Source organism: Amblyomma americanum, chromosome 7, assembly GCF_052857255.1.
Source record: "Amblyomma americanum isolate KBUSLIRL-KWMA chromosome 7, ASM5285725v1, whole genome shotgun sequence".
Taxonomy (NCBI): domain Eukaryota; kingdom Metazoa; phylum Arthropoda; class Arachnida; order Ixodida; family Ixodidae; genus Amblyomma; species Amblyomma americanum.
Window position 1 is genome coordinate 3,674,918 of NC_135503.1, and position 20,733 is coordinate 3,695,650.

Sequence of the window (20,733 nt, forward strand, 5' to 3'; positions counted from 1 at the left end):
TTTCTAGTGTGAAGATTTCTCCCGTCCTGGTACTCGGCTTTTCTGGGGTGAAGTACTTGGGAAAGGGGTATTCGACCAAACCGTTGTAAAGTGCACTTGTGGCCACTTTAGGCGCAAGCCTTACTTGCCCCATTAAGCGAAAATCCGCGCGCACGTGGGTGTGCGACACTCGACGGTACCCATAAAAGGCGGCGTCCACATGCAACCTGTCAGGTGGCGGTTAAATTAATGATTGGTAGCGCGAGGTTCGTCGGGAAGGGCAACCTGTATCTCACATTCCGTCGGCGGCCGCGCCTGCCATCCCAGGGCAGTGGCGCACCGCTCAACCGCTGCGCCAGGAGTGGCATGAGAACTGCCAGGCATCTGTAAATGTTACGTAAAGAAAGACCAATTCTAAATATATGGGCGTCAACCCATTAGCTATAGCGTCATGCCAGGGGCGTAGCCATCAGCCCCCCCCCCCCCCCCCCCCCCCTCCCCGAAAGTTTTTTGAACTGTCACGCACCGCTGACCAAAACCACCACCAGCGCCGGGTCATTCTGGATTTTGTCACCTACAATGCCTTTTCCGGACAAGAAAAGACATTCCGGCGCGAACGGGCAATTACGAAAATGTATGACTGTCCATACCGCAGAAATTTCTCCCGTTAATTGTAATAGTTAGCATCATGATCAAAATTACCATGCGAATACGAAAATTCTTGCCACCTACAATGCCTTTTCCGGACAAGAAAAGACATTCCGGCGCGAACGGGCAATTACGAAAATGTATGACTGTCCATACCGCAGAAATTTCTCCCGTTAATTGTAATAGTTAGCATCATGATCAAAATTACCATGCGAATACGAAAATTCTTGAGGACATCAATAACCGATTTTGATAACCTTGCTCATTGAAAGCCCTGTCCAAGCGGTGTTTCCCAACCTACACACTCGTATATTGGTTATTTAAACTTGCGGCATCATCCGTGGTTTTCGTTTGTCCTTTTCTTTCCTCTTTATCTACCTGCTTTCACTTTTCCTTTGAATCAAAGGTATACCCTTCTGTAATTATGGGTGCAGAATAATTGTCGCCGTGCAAGCAGTTAAAAAATACACCCTTTCGTATTGATTTCTGCATTGTTCCTCTATTATTCTAACCATATTGTGCTGTCGCGACCGCATCATGGCCCAAGTAAATATCGCGATTTCTGCTGTCATAGTTTTGTTCTTGCCTGGATCGTCTGTCTTTCCGTGTGTAATGTTTACTACCCGCTATTGCGCAAGATGTTTATTTGCCCCGTTTGACGCATTGTATACAGTGACTTTTGCTTAGATATGTAGATTTATGGGAAACACATGTATTTAAATATCTTGTTGCGAAGTTTTGTGCATACATACAGTGACTTGTTTCCAGTGGCACTTTCTTGTCCTTTATCAATTTGTATCTTCGCATTTCTAATACTCCGTTTTATCTTTGCACTTCTAATGTATATTTTGCAGAACTCCTCGTTTATACATGTGCTCGCTGTTGCGAATAAAATTACGGTGCAATTACTCGCAATACATGACCGGTGACAGTTACTGCTGTGCAGTACACTGGAATGAAGGACAGCGTCATTGAGACTTCCCTGGCCGTTGGACAAGTACAAAAATCTAAAGGTTCTTGAACGACAAAGGTTCATTAAAATGTTTGTCCTCTGCTTGCTCATTTCATGTCCTTTACGTTTTTCCTATCAGCGCCATGCACTGCTTTGCTGGTTTCGGACTGATAGTTTTAGACTTAGTGCGATATTTTCTTTACTAACTAAATACGCAAAAACATGGAACTATTGGTATCAGTTATGTCTGCCACGATTTTTTAAGACATACGAATACATTCTTTTATTTAACGAATACATAATTCACTCGTCTAGACAGCCCCCCCACCCCCGAACAAAATTTCTGGCTACGCCATGAGTCATAGCCTTAAGGCGGTGCGCAGGCCGCGGTAGGGCGGCGACTGCCTAGCTAGCGCGTATATCAGAAAGGGCGCGGCGGTGCAACGGCATCGTATACTTGAAGCAGTGCAGACATAGAATCGCCAGCTGCGTGACGTCGGGTTACATCGCCTTACCTAACCTAACCTGTGGGTTTTTGAAGGCGCAGGACCCTGTCCCAAGCCATCCAACCCTGTGAGGTCGAGCACCAGGCTATAGCTTTCGCCGAGGGTATACAGTAAGCGCGAAACACGAACGGCCGGGGTACGCACAGCGAAGCAATTGGTATTCGGCCGTCGCGCACCTGCGGGCCGCTGGCAGGCAACGCACATACGTGCCCCAAGCGCATGGGCCTCAGGAGATCCGGTTTTGTTTAGCAAAGGATGCGGAGTTCGCGAAGGTCGTGCCTTTTCCGGCCTGACGCGGCGATCACCGCGGGTATACCACGGACGCGTCGGATATTGCGCGGAGCTGCAGACGAAACAAATGCCAATGCCGTGCACGCGACGGCGAACCTTGAGGAGACGTCGAGCTCGGCGGCGGAAAACAGCAGCTGACTCCTCCGGTAAGCGGGGATACATGTGCCGAAAAGAAACGTACGCTGCCATATACTTCGATTGAAAAAAAACCGGTGTTATGCTCAATTAAGCGAAGAATTTTGAGATTCTCCCGACACAGTATACTTTTCCAGTGCACTGTAATTAATCACGACCAGTGAAAAGGCTTGCTTCTATGCCACAGATCAACAGGACAAAAAAAGTAGTCCCACACTTTCTTTCCCTTTCCTCAGGGGGTAGTGGCTGTGGTGACTTGTAAGTGCACAAGCTTCAAGGCCCAGTTGACGTTCTTACAACGGATGGCCAATTCCCAGGACTGCAGACACACCCATGTCTCAAGCAACCCTGAGTGACCAACTTGTTGGACACGAGTGTTTTTGCTTGCAACACTGTTTGCACTGCAAAGGTGACATACTATTTTATCGGTGCATGGCACAATACATGGTGCAGAAAAATTGTTGTAAATAAAAAGATTACCCCTCAACACGAGTGACAGTAGAGGTGAGGAATCTTCTATATAAAGTCTCATATCGGCAAGAGGAGCAGTCTGAAGCCACTAGCGTAGTTAACATGCCTCCTTTTGGCGTGGCATGAACTGGCAATTTTATCGAAGTAACATGCACGGAACATAATGGGAAATTACTAATTTGCACAGTTGACAATAAATGACACATGAAAGTGCAAGCATGTGGCCCACATAAAATACTGCATATAGGTCGAGGTCCACGTACTATTCCAATATACAGAAATACTTTTTCGGAATGAAATAACAGCGCAGAAAGAGACACTCACGAAAAGGCCGAGAAAGACAAGGACACGGGCTACAAGCAACCAGAATAAACACTTGTTCACATTTCTTCACTTGCCCACAGGAGGAAACCACATGTTTTATGTTTTAACAAACAGAACCATGCTTAGTGAACAATAAGCAATTGGTTACCCATACATGAAATGCTAGACTTGAGCAATGACACATGAGAGATGGTGCCATTTAATTTTTCCTTTGATGTTTTATGTATGGTGAGAGTACGGTGGAAGATATTGGGCGAGTACGCAGCGGCCTGTACCGCTCTCAGATAAAGTCCCCTAGTTTCCAGAAGCGCCACAACACAAGATGGCTGTTCGCTTGGTGGCCCGGGCCGTAGTGAGAGGCAAAGCTTTTTTATGGGGAATGTGCGCTTTGTGAACGCCATTTTCCTAAAACCTGTTGCCGATGGAAAGAAGAAAACACTTTTGCCGCTTTGTTTCTGTACCGCTTCGTTGCCAACTGCAGTTTTGTGAAGCAGCGGCTTTGCGCTGGTTTAGTTGAAGGCGATGAGTTCTGGCAGGTTTTTTGAACCTGCTACACGAATAAGTGCCACACTCAGCTTGCTTAAAGTGCCACGACGATGCTGCTGGTGACAGCGCCATACGAATGGCTTTTGTGACGTAAACGAGCCATGCGATATCTGCATGGTTGCTATCGCAACGAGACAGTTCATTTATGTTTTCTTTCTTCTGGTGAAGCTTCACCGCTTCATCGACACTGACGCTGCAATCAGCGGCTCGGTTCGGATGACGCGGCTGGTACTTTATCTGGTAGCTTGCAGCCAGTGCGTCGCCCGCACAGCGTCCTCACCTATATGGTGAAAGTGCATGGCTTTGAAGGTGGTATAAAATGAGCTAGGAACGCAAGCCCTCGTTTATTAAAACGTGCAGATACCTTGCAGATGGCTGAGGCAGCAGGCTGGTATTATCACATTACATTCACTGCCACTAATACGATGTGTGTTGTACATACAAGAATAAAGGCTGCTCAGTTCAATTGAGCCTATGTGCTATACTGGTCCGACACAATTCAAGAATGAGACAGCAAATGCCCCTCGAAGGAAGCATCCCACTGCCATAAACTTTTTGTCTTAACATCGCAGTCAACTATACTGCATTTGCTAGTGCGCAAACTTCCGTGGCAGGTGCAAGGCAGCTGATCGTCACTCCCTCACAATAGGTCATTGCCACTGCTTGCACAGCCGTGGCAAACTTGCTTTGTTCTTGTGTCAGACTATAAGCCTCCACTTTGGGCTGTTGCAGACCAGTTCCACTGCCATCTCTACGATGCTAGCACGACGTGCTTTTTACAGCGCAGTGAGCAATACAGCAGCACCTAGGGAACCCTTAGTGCAAAGGTCTATAGTAGGCCCTTGAACATGATAGCATACACTTTTTTTAATTTGTTATCGTTGGTATGTATAGAAGCACCTGCAAGTAGGGTAAGACCAAAAACCCATATATTTTCAGTAGCTGGAAATGCTGTTAGGTTGAGAAGTACACAAGGTCATAAAAAATATACAATGCAATCACTATTTGCAGAAGCTAATATCACAGCTGTACATGTCAACTATAACCAACATCATATCAGTCACCTTAGCTGTGCAGCCAGGAATGTGCTTAGATGCTGTACATTAAATCATACTAAACGTCAGGAAGCTTTAACTCGATACAAACTCATATCTAAACATAAATGCAGTTCAAGCCAAGGTTGCCTCTTACACTAGGAAGAGTCGCTATACAGCCCAGTTCAATGAGTATATACAAAGCACCACATGCTAGGAATAAATACCAAGATTATCACGTACAACCAAGACGTGACGTCCCTCAACAACCAGTGCCACTTGTTGTGATAAATGGAAAACAACAATTACGGTTGACTAGAAAATTTGCATTACAGCATGCTTACCCACGCCACATCAGCTATGTCAATGACTCAAAACCATTCAAGTTTGCTAAAGCCACTATACATTTTTGGATAATAAAATTTGCAGACATCTCATGCCAGGCATTCAGAATTCCATGCCAGTTACACAAACGTGATGTCGGTCACACTTCAAGCCTGTTTAAAAAAGATTATTTTGGGACACTAAATTATGAAAAAAAAAAGTGTTGTTCAGGATTTTCAAAGGCGTCATGATAGAAAAAGCGTGAGGCTGCAGTAATGCTATGATGGGTAGCAGCATAACTATATTATGTTTTATGGTTTGGTTTATGGGGGCTTAAGGTCCCAAAGAGACTCAGGCTATGAGGGGCGCCGTAGTGAAGGGCTCCGGAAATTTCGACCACCTGGGCTTCTTTACGTGCACTGACATCGCACAGTACACGAGCCTCGTGAATTTCGCCTCCATCGAAATTCGACCGCCGTGGCCGGGTTCAAATCCGTGCCTTTCGGGCCAGTAGCCGAGCGCCATAACCTCTCAGCCACCGCGGTGGCTAATATTATGTTTTATGAAGGTTAGCGACATAACAATGCACTTATCTGAATAATTAAATGTTTTGAGTTTGGCAGAACAGCAGTTTACTTACAACGAATGTGTTTGCAAAACTTCATGCCTAAGTAATGCAATTGAATTCTCAATGTGACACTAAATGAATGACCTTAAAGGTGAAGAAGCTGGGCACTCAGCGCTGTTTGCTCTGCCTATGTGGCATGAATATCGCAAAGGCGTTGCCCGCACAGTGCCCTTGCCTTTGGTCCACAGCAGGAGGAGAGACTGCAAGAAGCAGAGAGCAGATGCCATGCAGATACAAAGCCATGACATCAGGTGGCAGCATGCCATTCCAAGCATCATATGAATCTTTTGCTAAACACGACAACCGCAAAAAATCTTGGCTAAAGTAACCTAAACACAGCCTAAAATAAAATAACCAGTGTCACAACAGCTGCCGGTTGAATAACAACCGGTATCACTTGATGTGGCTCACCACAAAGACCTTCCTTTGTGTTTTTCATGGTGCCAACTCACATGAGCTGGCAACAACATTAAAAAGCCACAATGAGCACAGCGACAGAAAAACCCCAACATGGTATCCAAAGGTTCACCTAGGCGGACTGTTAAAGCTCTCCAGTTTGCATGTTACAAAACAAAAATGCACAGAGATGGGGGATTTCAATTATACACTCTTCTGCTTCCTTCCTGTACACAAGTGCCGATGCAGGTCTATTAATGGTGCAAGTGTACTATTTTCTATAGCAATTAAAATGGTGCAAATATACATGAAAGTATTAAAAACCAAAACCTAGACATTTTTGAAGACACCAGATTATATGTGAAGGCTGCTTTAAAGTCTCTTACCAAGAAGCAAACAATAAAAACGGCCAACTCAACAAGACAGTGCAAGTATTAAAAGGCAAAAGAAAGACCTTAAGTTGCAAACATTAAGTCACTTTTTATACTCCTGGCATTCTGATGCTAAAAAACTTGTAGAAGAACTCTCTGTACAAATTACCTATCAAATATGCCTTTAAGTCGGCAAACATAGATTGTAATTATCTGACATGAGAATTAGTATTACTGATTTCTGCAATGTCCTCCTTCTATAACTTAATGACCACCAAATTATTCTTTTGTTTTTCAAATGGGACAGCATACGATGAAACTGTATGCTGAGTAGGAACACAATACAACTGGAAAAAGCTGTTGTCACATCCCTTTTGAAAACTAGCAGTTATCAATTACAAAGTGATAATTTTCGCAAAAATACCATCGCCATTTTCTATTCTTTTCCATTTTTTTCTTCCTCTCACACATGTAAGATAAAAAGAAAATGCCTGAAACAGCTGCCACGCAGCCACAACAACCACACACAAACTTAACATGTGCGTAAAAACAGACATACTACGTGCAGAAACAGCCAACCAGACAGCCGACAAAAGAAGCTGAAATGGAGGGTACCCACAAGTTCCCCTTCTGACTAAATTGTCTTTTTCTGTCCCTGTACTAGCTGCACAGCCAGATATCACATGGGAACCGGTCTGTACACAAACTTTGTGAATGCAAACATGCACACAGTGGAATTTTTCAGCTTTGGTGGCTACTGTCCCTCTCCAGGATTGCCCTCAAGGCACATAAAAGCATAGGTCTGTCTTTAAACTTCAAGCCTAGAAGCCAGAAGCGGCTGCCAGCAGGTCCATAGCTGACAGTTCGGCTTTGCCGCCCATGCTAGCTATGTCCGCTCTTCCAGGCACAGTGGACTGGTGCTGCAGGGTCTCCCCCTGCAGAACCCGCTTCTCACTTCCCGCTCTCACACTGGATGCAGCCGCTGCTGCTGCTGCATGCGAAGTGGGCGGAAGGGGGGCCTCGCTCTGCAAACATGGAAACGGCATGCTCAGCAGCAGCGCAGTGCTGGATACAGCTGACAGCAGCCCCTGTGTTATTAACAGCAGAGAGAGAGTGTGTGCAGAGATTTTTTGAAAAATAGCACAAAAAAAGGCACGGACAACACAGATGTGGATGGGACAATCGTTGTCCGTGTCCTTTTTGTGCTATGTTTTCAAAAAACTGTCACCAACTAGCCTAAACCAAGCTACTATGTGCAGAGAAACAGAAAAAAGGAAGAAAGAACAGACAAAACTTAGGAAGAAACATCAATGGTTAAACCGTTGGTTGCTGACATCAGAATGGTCCGTGGAGACAGCCAAGACAGAAGCAGGGCAAGAAGGCGGTTGACAGGAAACGTTACTTAAAAAGAAGGCACACGCACAGGACAGTGACCAAACAAACAATGCTCCATGACACTATACAGCACCACACAGGACTTTAACCAACAGAAATCTAGAGCCTCGAAAAAGCTCAGTTGTGCCAGGCAGCTGGAACAGCTTTGGTTTTAACAGTGGTGGGTATGGCACCGAGAACTTTGCAGCAGGCTTTGTAGTGAGGAAAAAGTCATATGAACTGCTTTCTTAGGCTTTATAGAAAATTTTGATGCTAAAAAAATGGGGCAACAACTGGATTTTTATGTTCCTATATAGAGGTGTGTTCTGACTGCGACCAGAAAAATCAAAATGCCTCAAAACACACAATAAGCAGAACACAAAATGGAAACACTTACAAGCACGAATTCAGAATGTTATAATATTAAGAATGTGACGAGAATCTCAACATCACCTGCCAGCAGCAATACCCCACCCTCCTTTGTTTAACAACCTCTGAAAGGATTGTGTACCTACAGCTTGAGTCAAAACTGCTCAGCTGTTTCCAGGTCGAAATGGTTTTGGAATTTCATATACCCCAGTGGGTGAATCACTCTGCATTCCAGCACAACAATACTTCCTGGACAGCCACCTCTATACAACTCTCCATACGAATAGTCAAACTTCACAGGTGGTGTTTCTGACGCATGCCAATGATGCTGTTACAAAAAAACTCAACCAAAAATTATCAAGGATGACTGCCAGGCCAACTCTACACGGAGACAGGGAAAATCGATACATGTGAAGCCCGGGACGGCAGACAAATGAGTCAGCATGAGCGCAAGGCTCGAAAAGAATATAGAATACAGCTGAGAGTGGCTAACAACAGAGTGCAGCGGCACTGGTGCTAACATCGAAAGATGATGACACATAAGAGCAGCACGCCACAAGGTCAAACAGCAGGAGCATAAAGCTAAGGAAGAGGCAGAGCATCTTGTTTGGGATCCCCAAGAAAAAGCAAAAACACAAAGCCGCTCTGAGCTTGCCCCTCTTTTTTTTTTCCTTTCTCCATTACCTTAATTCATGCGCCCAGGTTTCATTTTCTACTTATCAGCATAACAGTGCAAGGCCCATTCAGTTCAGCTCCAGAGCCAAATAACACATTTAACAATGCCATACCGTTTTGGTTGAGTTCTGAGCACCTCCAACATTCTCTCCACTCTCATTCTTGGAGTGAAGCTTGATATGCTGCATGATAAAAAAGAAAAGCTGTTATCACTTTTACTATACATAAGCCAGAACAATCAAGAATAAAACATTAAACAGCTAGAAAGATTAGGGTGAAGAAAAGTCAACAACAGAAACGACAGGACAAATGCTTGCTGCTGTTGCTTCTTCATCGCTCTTATTTTTCATGCTGTTCAATGTTTCATGGTGTGTAATAGACTAGCCCAGATCAAGACATTAATCAAGAATGCTCCATTTTGAAGAAACTAGTGACCAAGCTTGTTTGTTCCACAGAATAAATGATTAAATGGGCAGTGAAGAAATATATCAACATAAACAAGAAGCTACATTAGGCCAACAAATTACCTTTGCAGACAATGCCGACACTTTTTTTTTTGCCCCAAAAGATTATTGTTCTGAGAAAATCCTAATAAATGAAATCCCCAATTTAATTTTCTGTTTGCACTCCGATGAAACACGGATAACATTACATCATTTTTATGAAGTGCCTCCTTCCAGGGTCTTTGGTGAATCAGAGAAAACAACCAAACACAAAAACAACGTGCCACCACAATACTTACCAACAGATGGTACCACCTTTCATGCTACGAAGCAATCTTCTCAAGCCATCACAGACTAATCATTAGAAAAAAAATTTGAATGATCCTCACGCTTGCACTTTTTAAGTAGGTTTTTAAGCTCATTTTCACTAAATATGAAGGAGTGAAAATGTTCGCCACAAAATGCACAATATTATAGGCATTCAATTTCAAAATTTTCGCTCCCAGAGGTTTTTCAGGTTAACACAATTGCTTACACTCTGCGACACGCTGAAAGAAGGGCTGGTTGGCCTCGACACATTATAAAAGTTAAAAAAAAAACTTTTCTTCTTACAGTGAAGATAAAAACAGATTATGCCAGCACTGATGTCATTCATATAAACATGGGCTGCATCAGCTGCAGCCCACATTTTCATGGCTTGTGCTACACTACTGATTCAGTGCCCTCACTGCGAGCCAACAAGACTCAAAGTTAAGAGTTGATTAAAGGAATAAACTGAAGAGATCAAATGCCACTGTTACCAAGGAAAGCATACATACATACTGCATAAACGCGTGTAAGGGCCATACTTCTTTTTCCAGATTTGAGGGCCAATTTTTGGGGTGCAGCTTATACACGCGATGTGTGAAGAAAATTTTTTTAAAGGAAAAAACGCAGCAATCAGGGAATGAGCAGCATTTATTCTACGTTCAATTGTCTCCCATGGATATTCCGACTCCAAGCTGGTGCTGTGCTTTGGTACATGCTCATTCCACAAGAAGTCGCGCAGCATGTCCGCTGTCAACGCATAGCCGTTGTTCCGCGGTTCCATCACTTAGCAAAGCAGCTCTTCTTCGTGCAGGAAACTTCCACGGCTTGCCTCGGAGAGCGCGCTTTTTTCAGCTTGTGTTCTTCAATGCATCCTTTTGGCTGCATCATCGTCGGGCGCACTTCTCGGCCACGCACGCTTGCAGTGTTCGACAGCAAACTCCCAGCCGTGTAGCTATTAAGGTGCTTGCCCATCGTGCTAAAACTGCAACGCTCGGCGGCGGCATGCAAACGCCACAACTACGGTGAACTAACAGGCTAACCCACTACCACAGCTCCCGTGCCTTTGACAGCCACAAAAGGATGGATATATGAATGGTAATGGCTTTACCCTTTGTATCGGGAGGCAGCTTGCGCCACCTAGCCTATACTTCCCCCCTTGTTAACTGATTTTCTTTTTTCATTTTCCTTCTATTTCACTCTTAAAACGCCTAGTTTGACTATCTTTTTCCTCTCCAAACTCACCCCTCTCTTGATTTCCTCCACCAATCTTCCAACCTTCCCTTCGTCAATGTCACGCTTTTTTCATCCACTCGCCCATCCTTCCCAGAAAATCCCAGCGCGCTCTCTGTGTCTGTTGCTGTTCCATCGGGGAGGGCTGGGCAGAGCTTTGCGCACTTGAAAACCATGTGCTCTATGGTTTTCGTTTCCGTTTTACAGACAGAGCACAAAATATCCACTTCTTCAAATTTGGACCTATACATTTTCGTTCCCAGAGCCCATGTCCTAGTTTCAAAAAGCAATGAACTGACACTCGAGTTATCAAATAACCGCTCTCTTTTAATGTCCTGTTTTTGTGTCCTTTAAATACCTAGTGCAGATTTTTCCCGCCTTGTTTCTTTCCACAACTTTCTGTCTCCTTTACCTTCGCTTTCACACTAGTATTTTGCTGAACCCTATCTCTCACCTTTAAGTACTTCATTCTTAGCTTTCGGGTTCTCTTCGTCCTTCATGTATAGATACTTGTACACCTTTTTTGCCCGCCTTGTTTCCTTCATTTGGGTTAGTCTCTGATCATATTTCAGTTTGCTGATTGCCTCTTGAACCTTGAACGACACCCGGCCCATACCTCCATGGACTCTCTCATTCGGAATGTTCCCATGTGCTCCCAGAGCCTCCCTTCCTACACTTCTTTGTCTGACTTCTAGACTTGACTGTATTTCTGATTTCATGCACAGGACTGAATTTCCAAATGTGAGGCCTGGTACCACGATTCCCTTCCATACTGATGGAGCTGGTTATACTGGACAGCGATGAAGGTGATACTTATGCCAATATGAATAGCGGGAGCTCGTGGCGGAGGAAAAAGTTGATGGCGATGACGATGAACCGCAGCCTTGGGCGCCATCCGTAGGCGGCACCTGAATGTTCCTGTGCGCATGCATCGCCTCCGCGATCAAGCGCTCCGTTGCTCGCGGGTGCGGCCCTCACACAAGTTTATACGGTAATTATAATACTCTGACTGAAAGCAGACATCTCCTTTTTCCACTTCTATCATGGAAAAAGCAGAACAAGACTAAAAAGGCAGCACACAACTGCCGAGGACAAAATCCAGGATTTCCTGAACACACTCTGCCTTTCAGTTTCCTCCTTCAAGAGTACATGGTAAGGCTAGCTGGTTTGTCATCTCATAGCGCGAAACAGTGCAGCTGCAAACAAAGAAGAAAAGGATGTTGTCCTCTCCACTCTTGTCACACACATGTGCTGTTTGTGAATGATGTGCTGATTAGGTACAGTAGCATGGTAAGAGGCATCTACTGCTTGACTGAGAAAATGTTTCTTTAGCCTTTAGTGCGTGGCCTTGCTCCTGGTGTGTGTGAGCCTCATCTGACGCCAAACTGTGAGCCACCATGTTCACACACGCACACATACAGTTGTTACCACATCAGTGTGCGTGTATGTCATGAGTAATAAACAATCAGGCGAGGACCAACCTTATAGCATGCCGACATCTCGGCAAACGTCTTGTCACAGTATTTGCACTCAAAAGGCTTGATGCCGTAGTGCCGGTTGGTGTGCTCGTTGAGAGACTGTTGCCGTGTGAACTTCTTGCCACACAGGGTGCAGCCATAGGGGCGCTCGCCAGTGTGTGTTCGCTCGTGACGCAGCATGTCGGCTGAAAGTACAAGAGGAATGCCATGTTTGAAATGACGATGCACGCTAAGCATGCAACAGTTGAGTTCCCAGCTTAAAACATTACTCTTGGTGCCACTGATTATTGCTTAACCTCTTAAGTCACTTTGTACACAACTGGGTACACAGCAAACTACCACCTTTTTTAAGAGCGGGCTGCACCAGCACTAGTTTTATTGTTTCGGACGAATTTAACATCCTTCTTGTCACAAATAAGATGTTTTTAGTGTCATATCATGAATGCGTAGTTTCACAAAACAGTGAGCTGATTAGCACGTTATCTGCCATTTTTATGCAGAAAGGTTTTACTGCGAGTGAAAGCATAGACTATTCTTGCTCAACATTGATCATAATGATCACAGAGTGATTCAACGATCCCTTGAATGCTTACTTGACAAATCCAGGCATTTAGATGTTACTATTTTTAGCCAGTGTAACGCTATGTATGAAATTTTGCACATCCTTGTTTCACACTGGAGAAATAACACATTCCATTTCTAGAGGTCTATGCTGTTTAGACGGGAAAAAAAATTGTTTTGGATCAAAACAAAAAATGACGCCTGAAAGGGTTAAATTACCAAATAAAGCACAAATCCAAGACAAAATTATTACTTCAATAGACGATATGCGAAGCTGCTTGGCAGTCTGGCAAAACCGGGCCCACAGCTTCCAGTTTCCATCTTGGCTCGGTCAAGCTTGTTGAGCTGGTGCATTATTTGCTATGCGTGCTTTCTTGATACCGGTGTAGCTGTCATGAATATCATGACTGGAATTTCAAAAGCCAAACTTCACCCGCTGCCCCGCAGCTTGCACTGCTCATCTTTTACCAAATGTAACTCCTTTGAGTAAGCACCAACATGCTCCTACCACGTTCTTTAGCTTCGCTTGTGGGGACCTGCCCTGCAGCCCCCTGAGTTTGCTTTCCCGCGAGGCACCGTGCCGCAGCAATCTCACCCCGAGGATGAACGCGTTCCCTTGCCAGTTACATTAACTGGCAAGAGAGGGCGCCAGCGTCGCTGCGGGGGAGACTGCTGAAGCCCGCCCGCGGGAGATGGGATCTCTTGGGCTGGGATAATCGCCGCGATCGGACGCGTCGCTCGCGGCTCCGCTCTTCGCCGACGGGGCGAAGAAGCGACGGGGAGACAGGCTCCCGTACTCGTCCCGTCCGGCCTGCGGAGTTTATATCCCTTGCCCTAGCGCGGGCGAACATTCGCTCGGAACCTTGCTGGTGAGTCGGACGTCCTTGATTCATTAGCGTACCTTGTTGCTAGCTGGCGTTATTGTTTCTGTAGCAATAAATGCCTGTTTGTGTCAGCCAATGTGTCGTTCCTTTGTTCCCCCAGAGCAAGGCCCGCCGTGGTCGGCGAGCGCTCGGTAGCGTACGCGATCACGGGGTGGGGTCCGGGCGGCTTTGAACCGTGTCAGCCGCGATTGAGTGGGGAGAAAGTACTTATCTCCCCATGTCAACCCCACATCTGGCAGCCCAACGTGGGGCCTGCTCTTGGAACATTGGACGACTGTCGGTTCGGTTCGAGGAACGCTCTTTGTCCGGACTTGACAAGTGCTAGGCCTAGAGTGAATTTTGATCGCTAGGACCTGCGGCATGCTTTCTTGAGTGCGAGGTGTATTGCGCTGCAGCATGTTTGAACTTTTCGACATGCTCAGCACATTTTTTTTCCCTGGAGTTTCTTCGTGAGAATGACTTGGTCCGCATCGAGGGAGTTCGAGGCCTAGCGCCCGCGGAGTCGCCGAGCCCGAAGCGAGTGAGTACGGAAGCCGCGTGGGTGGTCCGAGTTTCTGTATATATTTTCTCTACTATCTCTTTTTCGACTCTGGGAGTCGCGGCTCCGGGAGCCGGGTGGCCTGGGGCCACGGGTGCCGCTACGAGCTCGCTGGTATTGCAGCTCGGCACCGGGCGCTCCGACACCGTCCGATACGGTGGGCGCCGACCGCTCAGAAGCTGCTTTGTGCAGTGAGCGGGGTAGGACCACCCCACAAAGCTGATGTCTCCTCGCGGCTGCGCGCACAAAACCCGTTTCGGGTCTTTGGTGTGGTCACGGTCGTTGTCGGAGTGGTCGTTAGGCCTGAGGCTTTTCGGAGCTGCCTGCACCACATTAAAGGAGACATGACCACCGGACCGTGACGTTGAGAGGGGGCGCACTTTGCTGCCCGTCCGTTTTTTTGTAACCTCGCACGAACTGAGCAGTCTCGTTCAACTCAAGAAAGGGCTTTGTTCACTCGAACTTTGCGTTTGCACAGCCGCCGACACGTTTTGCTAGCGAGTTAGGCATTGTGCCACGAGGCCCTTGCGGATGCCGTTTCCCCTCCCGTGACCTACGTTAAAGGCACGCCGAGAGCGTTTCGACAATTTTGCAGATCCGGTGGAGCCACCCAGGCTTGCTGACCGGTGCATATCGTCTCGCTGCCACCTGCTGCGACGGAGCGGCCTGTATCCTGTTCGCCGCATCCATCCGGGGCAGCTGTGGCGAGACCAGTCAGCAGTCACCTGCGGCTGCTGCTGCCCTGGCGACTACTGCAGGATCCTGGCCTGCAGTTTTCCCACCGGCCTTCGATTCGCGGGCCTGCGGACACGGTAGTCCGCGGGCCATACGAGTCATCCCAGCTGAGACCTTCACGCCGCCTTCGGAATACCGCGGAAGTCTGCGTGGACGCTGTCGGCGTGACCTCAGCTGCAAGACGTGTCTCAAGGACATGAAGACAAGGAGACTCCTCCATAGCATGTACTTTCAGGCGCGTGGGTCTATTTAAGGTTGGGGGGATGTGGGGACCTGCCCTGCAGCCCCCTGAGTTTGCTTTCCCGCGAGGCACCGTGCCGCAGCAATCTCACCCCGAGGATGAACGCGTTCCCTTGCCAGTTACATTAACTGGCAAGAGAGGGCGCCAGCGTCGCTGCGGGGGAGACTGCTGAAGCCCGCCCGCGGGAGATGGGGTCTCTTGGGCTGGGATAATCGCCGCGATCGGACGCGTCGCTCGCGGCTCCGCTCTTCGCCGGCGGGGCGAAGAAGCGACGGGGAGACAGGCTCCCGTACTCGTCCCGTCCGGCCTGCGGAGTTTATATCCCTTGCCCTAGCGCGGGCGAACATTCGCTCGGAACCTTGCTGGTGAGTCGGACGTCCTTGATTCATTAGCGTACCTTGTTGCTAGCTGGCGTTATTGTTTCTGTAGCAATAAATGCCTGTTTGTGTCAGCCAATGTGTCGTTCCTTTGTTCCCCCAGAGCAAGGCCCGCCGCGGTCGGCGAGCGCTCGGTAGCGTACGCGATCACGGGGTGGGGTCCGGGCGGCTTTGAACCGTGTCAGCAGCGATTGAGTGGGGAGAAAGTACTTATCTCCCCATGTCAACCCCACACGCTTTGGCGCTGGTGGTGGCAAGGATCGGCACCGGAAAGTGGGTTGGAAAGTCAAACTTTGTGCCGCTGTCATTTTAATGCGCCGGTTTAAGCATCTCGCATTATCATCGATATTTTATTCTGAAGTGGACGCAAATTCATCCGGTGGGGTAGCGATTGGTTATTTTGCGCTGAGTGCACAAATGTGTTGACCAACTTCTGTGACAGTGCGAGCTGTCATGCGCGCCGACAGTAGCAACTGCGTGCATTGCAATATAATCGCACAAGACCTTCGGACAGCTGCATAATGCCATTCCTTCCACTGCAATGCGCAATGCCCATCTGGTGTTCTCAACATAACTGTTTCAGAGCCCGGCGCCGTTGCTAGTAAAATAAAACACTTTGTAGGGCAAGTTGGTGCATAGCTTCCAGAATTCAAGCGCAACAAGGACAGCTTATAGAAAGGAGAACGACGAGACATGCACTTCCCGTCGTTCTCATTTCTATATGCTGTCCTTGTTGCGCTTGAATTCTTGAAGCCATTGCGAGTGTTGATTTAATGAGGCCGGCATACCCCTAGTTGAAACTGTGTCTTACATTAGACGCAGTTGTAGTGAATATTGCACTGTTAGCACTCGATATTAACAAGAAGAAAAGAGACATATATAATTCAAAATTATTGCAAGCAAGGATGGAGATTTTTTTTCATACTTCCTACTTGCGATATTAAATTGAATTGCATTTTTATTTTGCAACACGGCGTAGCTAAGAAAGCCAGGGAAAATTTTGCATAAACTGCTTGAGAGATCCTGAATTCCTCTTTACACAACAACATTGACAGTAGCGTGGATCCTTCCCTCCTACCATGACGAGTGCATTCGATTAGAAAAAGAGCCTACAGCACTAGGTGCATGTATAGACTCGATACGCTGATTGAACTGTGCTTGCAGGTGTGAAATTTGCATGTTTGGTTGCTTCCAACACATAAATGACTTGCTACTAAAGCTGTACAAATGACTTTGTTGCGGCAGAAGCTGTTGCAGCTTGCCACAATGATAATAAAATCAGGCGGCCTAAACCTTTTTCGGCACACTGCCGTATACGTACTTTCTAACTTAGGACTGCATCCTTCCTTCACAATAGTATAGATACATTATTTACTAATTAAACAAACTTCAGTCACCGCGGATATCGAATGCACGGATCCTGAAAAAACTAAAGCATTCACACATTTTTTATACATAGTGTGTATTACGTCTCAAAGGCACATTAACGCGCAAAACATGCGGGCACGATCGCACGACATTAGAGGAAAACAGCACGTGAGACATTGCAACAGCTTTACGATCGAGAGAGCTCCACGCGTTAGTTGAGTCCTCCTACATTCGGAGGTGAGTTCAAAAAAAGAAAGGCAGGAGCTGGGACATTTAATTCGATTTAATAGAGAAACCGGCCGCACAGGACAATAATTCGAAGTTTCTAAGAATGCTTGGAGTGTGTAGATCGAGTTCCCAGAGTAAAAAGACGAGCTCAGAATCCTCTTAGGTGCACCTTTAAAGAGGCTTTTTCAAAGAAGGTGCCTACCCTTGGTGAGGAACCTGGATGGGCAGATGGTGCAGGAGTACCGTCGCAGCCCCTGGTGTCGCTGCATGTGTAGGCGCAGCTGGGAGCGCTGGCGAAAGGCCTTGCCACAGTGCTCACACAGGTGCGCCTTGTGGCCCAGGTGCACCGCCATGTGTGTCTGCAGCACTCCAGACTGAGCAAAGCGCCGCTGGCATACCTGGCACCTGGTTCAGCGGGCAGACAATGTACCGGCCACAAAGCCACTCTGGGTCTCTTCTGTCAGTGGCCCAGTGCCACTATGCACTGAGGCAGATTACCTCACCTCAAAATATTCAACAGTCAGTGAGAGTAAATTAGAGTAACCTCTTTCAACACTCACTGGTAGGGCTTCTCTCCCGTGTGCCTTCGCATGTGGGCCACCAGCGTTTTCTTCTCGGTGAAACACTGCTCGCAGTGGCTGCATTTCCAGGGCTTGACACCCGTGTGGGTCTTCACGTGCCGCTTGAGGTTGCCCCTCGTTGAGAAGCTGGCACTACACTCGCCACAGGCATATGGCTTTTCCCCAGAGTGAGACCGCTGGTGGACTGCGTCACCAAACGCATTTCATGTCAACTCTGAGCAACCTCACATGCACTCCTCCAGCCTTCGAGCAATGATCATCCACTCCAATCTCACCAGAACGCCAGTGTGTAAATGTGTGCGATCCATTACGTGCAATCTCTTCCAAGCAACCTGTCACTGAAGAGCCACAGCTCATGCCACTGAAGCACTGCACAACCTAGGACATTTTTCACGATTTGTGCATCGTGCTCAATGGTAGACCACATTTGCTGATGCATGCACTGTAATGGCAAAGCGGCAAATTGTACCTAACACTAGCCAGTGACTGCAGTTGTCCCAGTAACCAATACTACACTGGTACACTGCTTCAACAATCTTTGTGGTGCGAAAAGGAAGGCTAAGTCTGAATGAAGCTTATTCAAAAGGAGTCAGCATGTGAAGTCTTGTTCTCTTGAGCACACACATGAACTGGCTTTGAATTGCTTAGATGACAATAAAGTTTCAGTTCGAGAAAAAAATCTCGCTAGTGCATGTTGTACTTCCACACTCATAACAGCCACATTCATGAATCGCTTTGGTCAGGCAACTGTGCTCCTTGTCCAGCCCAGCTGCCACTCCAAACACTTCCAGTTTGTAAACATGCTTCAGGTAAAGCTGCCACTGAGACCACAGTACCCTCCTACAGAGTGAAAAAGCGACTCATATGCCAGCCCCATCTGGTTGACACTCTTGTGCAAGACATACAATGGCAACATCAATGCCATTAACCCGAAAGAAGTTCTCCCGTGCAGCATGAAATACAGTCTTGGTGCTGTCCACTGTTAGGGAAGCGATTAGAGCAAACCAAATGCTAGACATACCTCACTTTATCTACACATGCCAACATATGTTAATTGGACACCTCACAGTACAAACACCATAAGAAATGGGGCAAGAGCACAGGAAGTATGCAGGTCTTTGCAGATGTCTCCACCCCTGACTCATGCAGAGTCATTCGATGAGTTAGCAGTAGCACAAACCAGAGTTTTAGTTCCACATCTGTGAATACTTGTGTGCCAATTTTTGACCGTGAATAACCTGAACCACAAAGCTAAATGAGATCAGACTGAATGGGAAGCACTTACCAATTAGGTTGTTTTTCGTAGAAAAACAAGCACTGCACTCTGTACACGCAAATGGCTTTTCATGAGTCCACATGTGGGCTGCAAAGAAAAGAGGAAAAGAGGAAACTACTGTCACAACTACCACCTTTCAACACAAGGAATGAAACTGACTGCCAGCCTCATTCACAGGTGCCAGGTTTACAATATGCAGGCTGCATGCAAGTGAGGAACTTCAGTCTTAACTTCAGGGTTGCTTCACAGGAGCACAACCGCCTGTAGCACTGCTTCTGCTCATGGCTTAAATTCTCATTTGTGCCCGTGAGTACAGCAGACAGGCATAACCATGTACTTTCTGTACTCTCATTCTCAGAGGCACAAATTACATGAAAACAACATCCACCATGGTTTTTCATATACAAAGATAACGGCCTTATTTGTGCAAGGTAGACTGTAACCCATGCAACTTAGTGCCAGTGCTTCCTGCAGCCTTATGCCACTCATAGTATGCCCATAACATGTGCAAAATTTCACTGCATATCATGTTTTTTGTAGAAGTGTTACCTGACGCAAGCAAACAAAAAACACTTGCTTGTCAATGAAGAATTGTTTGGCAGCTCTTTCAGGCAGATTTTGCACTGCTTGTCTTTCCCTTCCCTGGTTTTCTTAGGTCGCTTCCTGGTCTGAATCACTATCACTTCAGTTGTCTCAACGTTCTGGAACCCAACCACCAGGCTATCATTACTGGGAGAAGCACAAGCAACAAGGGCAAAGCAAAAGAGGAAAGACATTTTCACCAATTGCAAGAAAAGAAAAACAAGGAATACTGCTTGCTGACATCACATTCACTAGTGATGAATGTATTTTCATTTAGTAGAAGAGTCAGCTGTCACGAAGAACACAGGTCCCTCCAAAAGACACACACATGAAAATGCATAAGCGTAGAAAGCATAAATCATTACCACAACACGCTATGGCATGCCACTTAAATTTCATACTCAGCCAGCATGGTGCAGACTTTTAAACATCAGGGTCAACTGCAATCTATTTGTAGCCTTCCAAGGCGTACGTGCTGACCCACAACTAAAATACCAAGTCAGAAAGGTGCATCAGCTAAAGCGAGAACACAAAATTTCTGCATGTTACATTAGCTTTTTGTAGTTAACAACTTAACAGCTCTGCAAGCGCCTCACCTGAGCACCTTGCAAGCGGCCATCTGGTGTTGAAAGATCAGCATGGCCTGGCTCACTGAAAATTGTTGCTCCTACAGCCCTTTTGCCACCTAGAGTAGCATTTCTTTTGATGTAGCCTTTCGGAGCAGCCTTCTTTGCAGAAGCACGTCTTTTCCTTTGAGGCTTTGCTTTGGGCGCATATTCCAGGCAAGACTGCCACTCTTCAGACTCATCCTTGTGCTCTTGAAAGCTTGCTGTCTTGCCACCTATCTAGGAGTACAATAAGGAAGCAGCAAAACAAGCA

The 20,733-nt window shown here is 46.6% G+C and overlaps 1 protein-coding gene across 5 annotated transcripts in view; it reads right to left on the bottom strand.

The window, feature by feature from the left end:
• Window positions 1–2,916: 2,916 nt before the first annotated feature.
• Window positions 2,917–20,733, bottom strand: part of LOC144098284 (uncharacterized) — a 29,747-nt gene continuing 11,930 nt past the window's right edge. For all 5 annotated transcript variants that reach the window (XM_077630796.1, XM_077630797.1, XM_077630795.1 and 2 more), the window contains exons 5-12: window positions 20,451–20,699; window positions 19,850–19,973; window positions 19,282–19,359; window positions 17,976–18,180; window positions 17,618–17,820; window positions 12,487–12,668; window positions 9,137–9,205; window positions 2,917–7,630 (exon numbers count right to left, since the gene is read on the bottom strand). In XM_077630796.1, coding sequence (XP_077486922.1) covers window positions 7,427–7,630; window positions 9,137–9,205; window positions 12,487–12,668; window positions 17,618–17,820; window positions 17,976–18,180; window positions 19,282–19,359; window positions 19,850–19,973; window positions 20,451–20,699 — 1,314 coding nt within the window. In that variant the 3' untranslated portion in view covers window positions 2,917–7,426. The remainder of the gene's footprint in view (window positions 7,631–9,136; window positions 9,206–12,486; window positions 12,669–17,617; window positions 17,821–17,975; window positions 18,181–19,281; window positions 19,360–19,849; window positions 19,974–20,450; window positions 20,700–20,733) is intronic.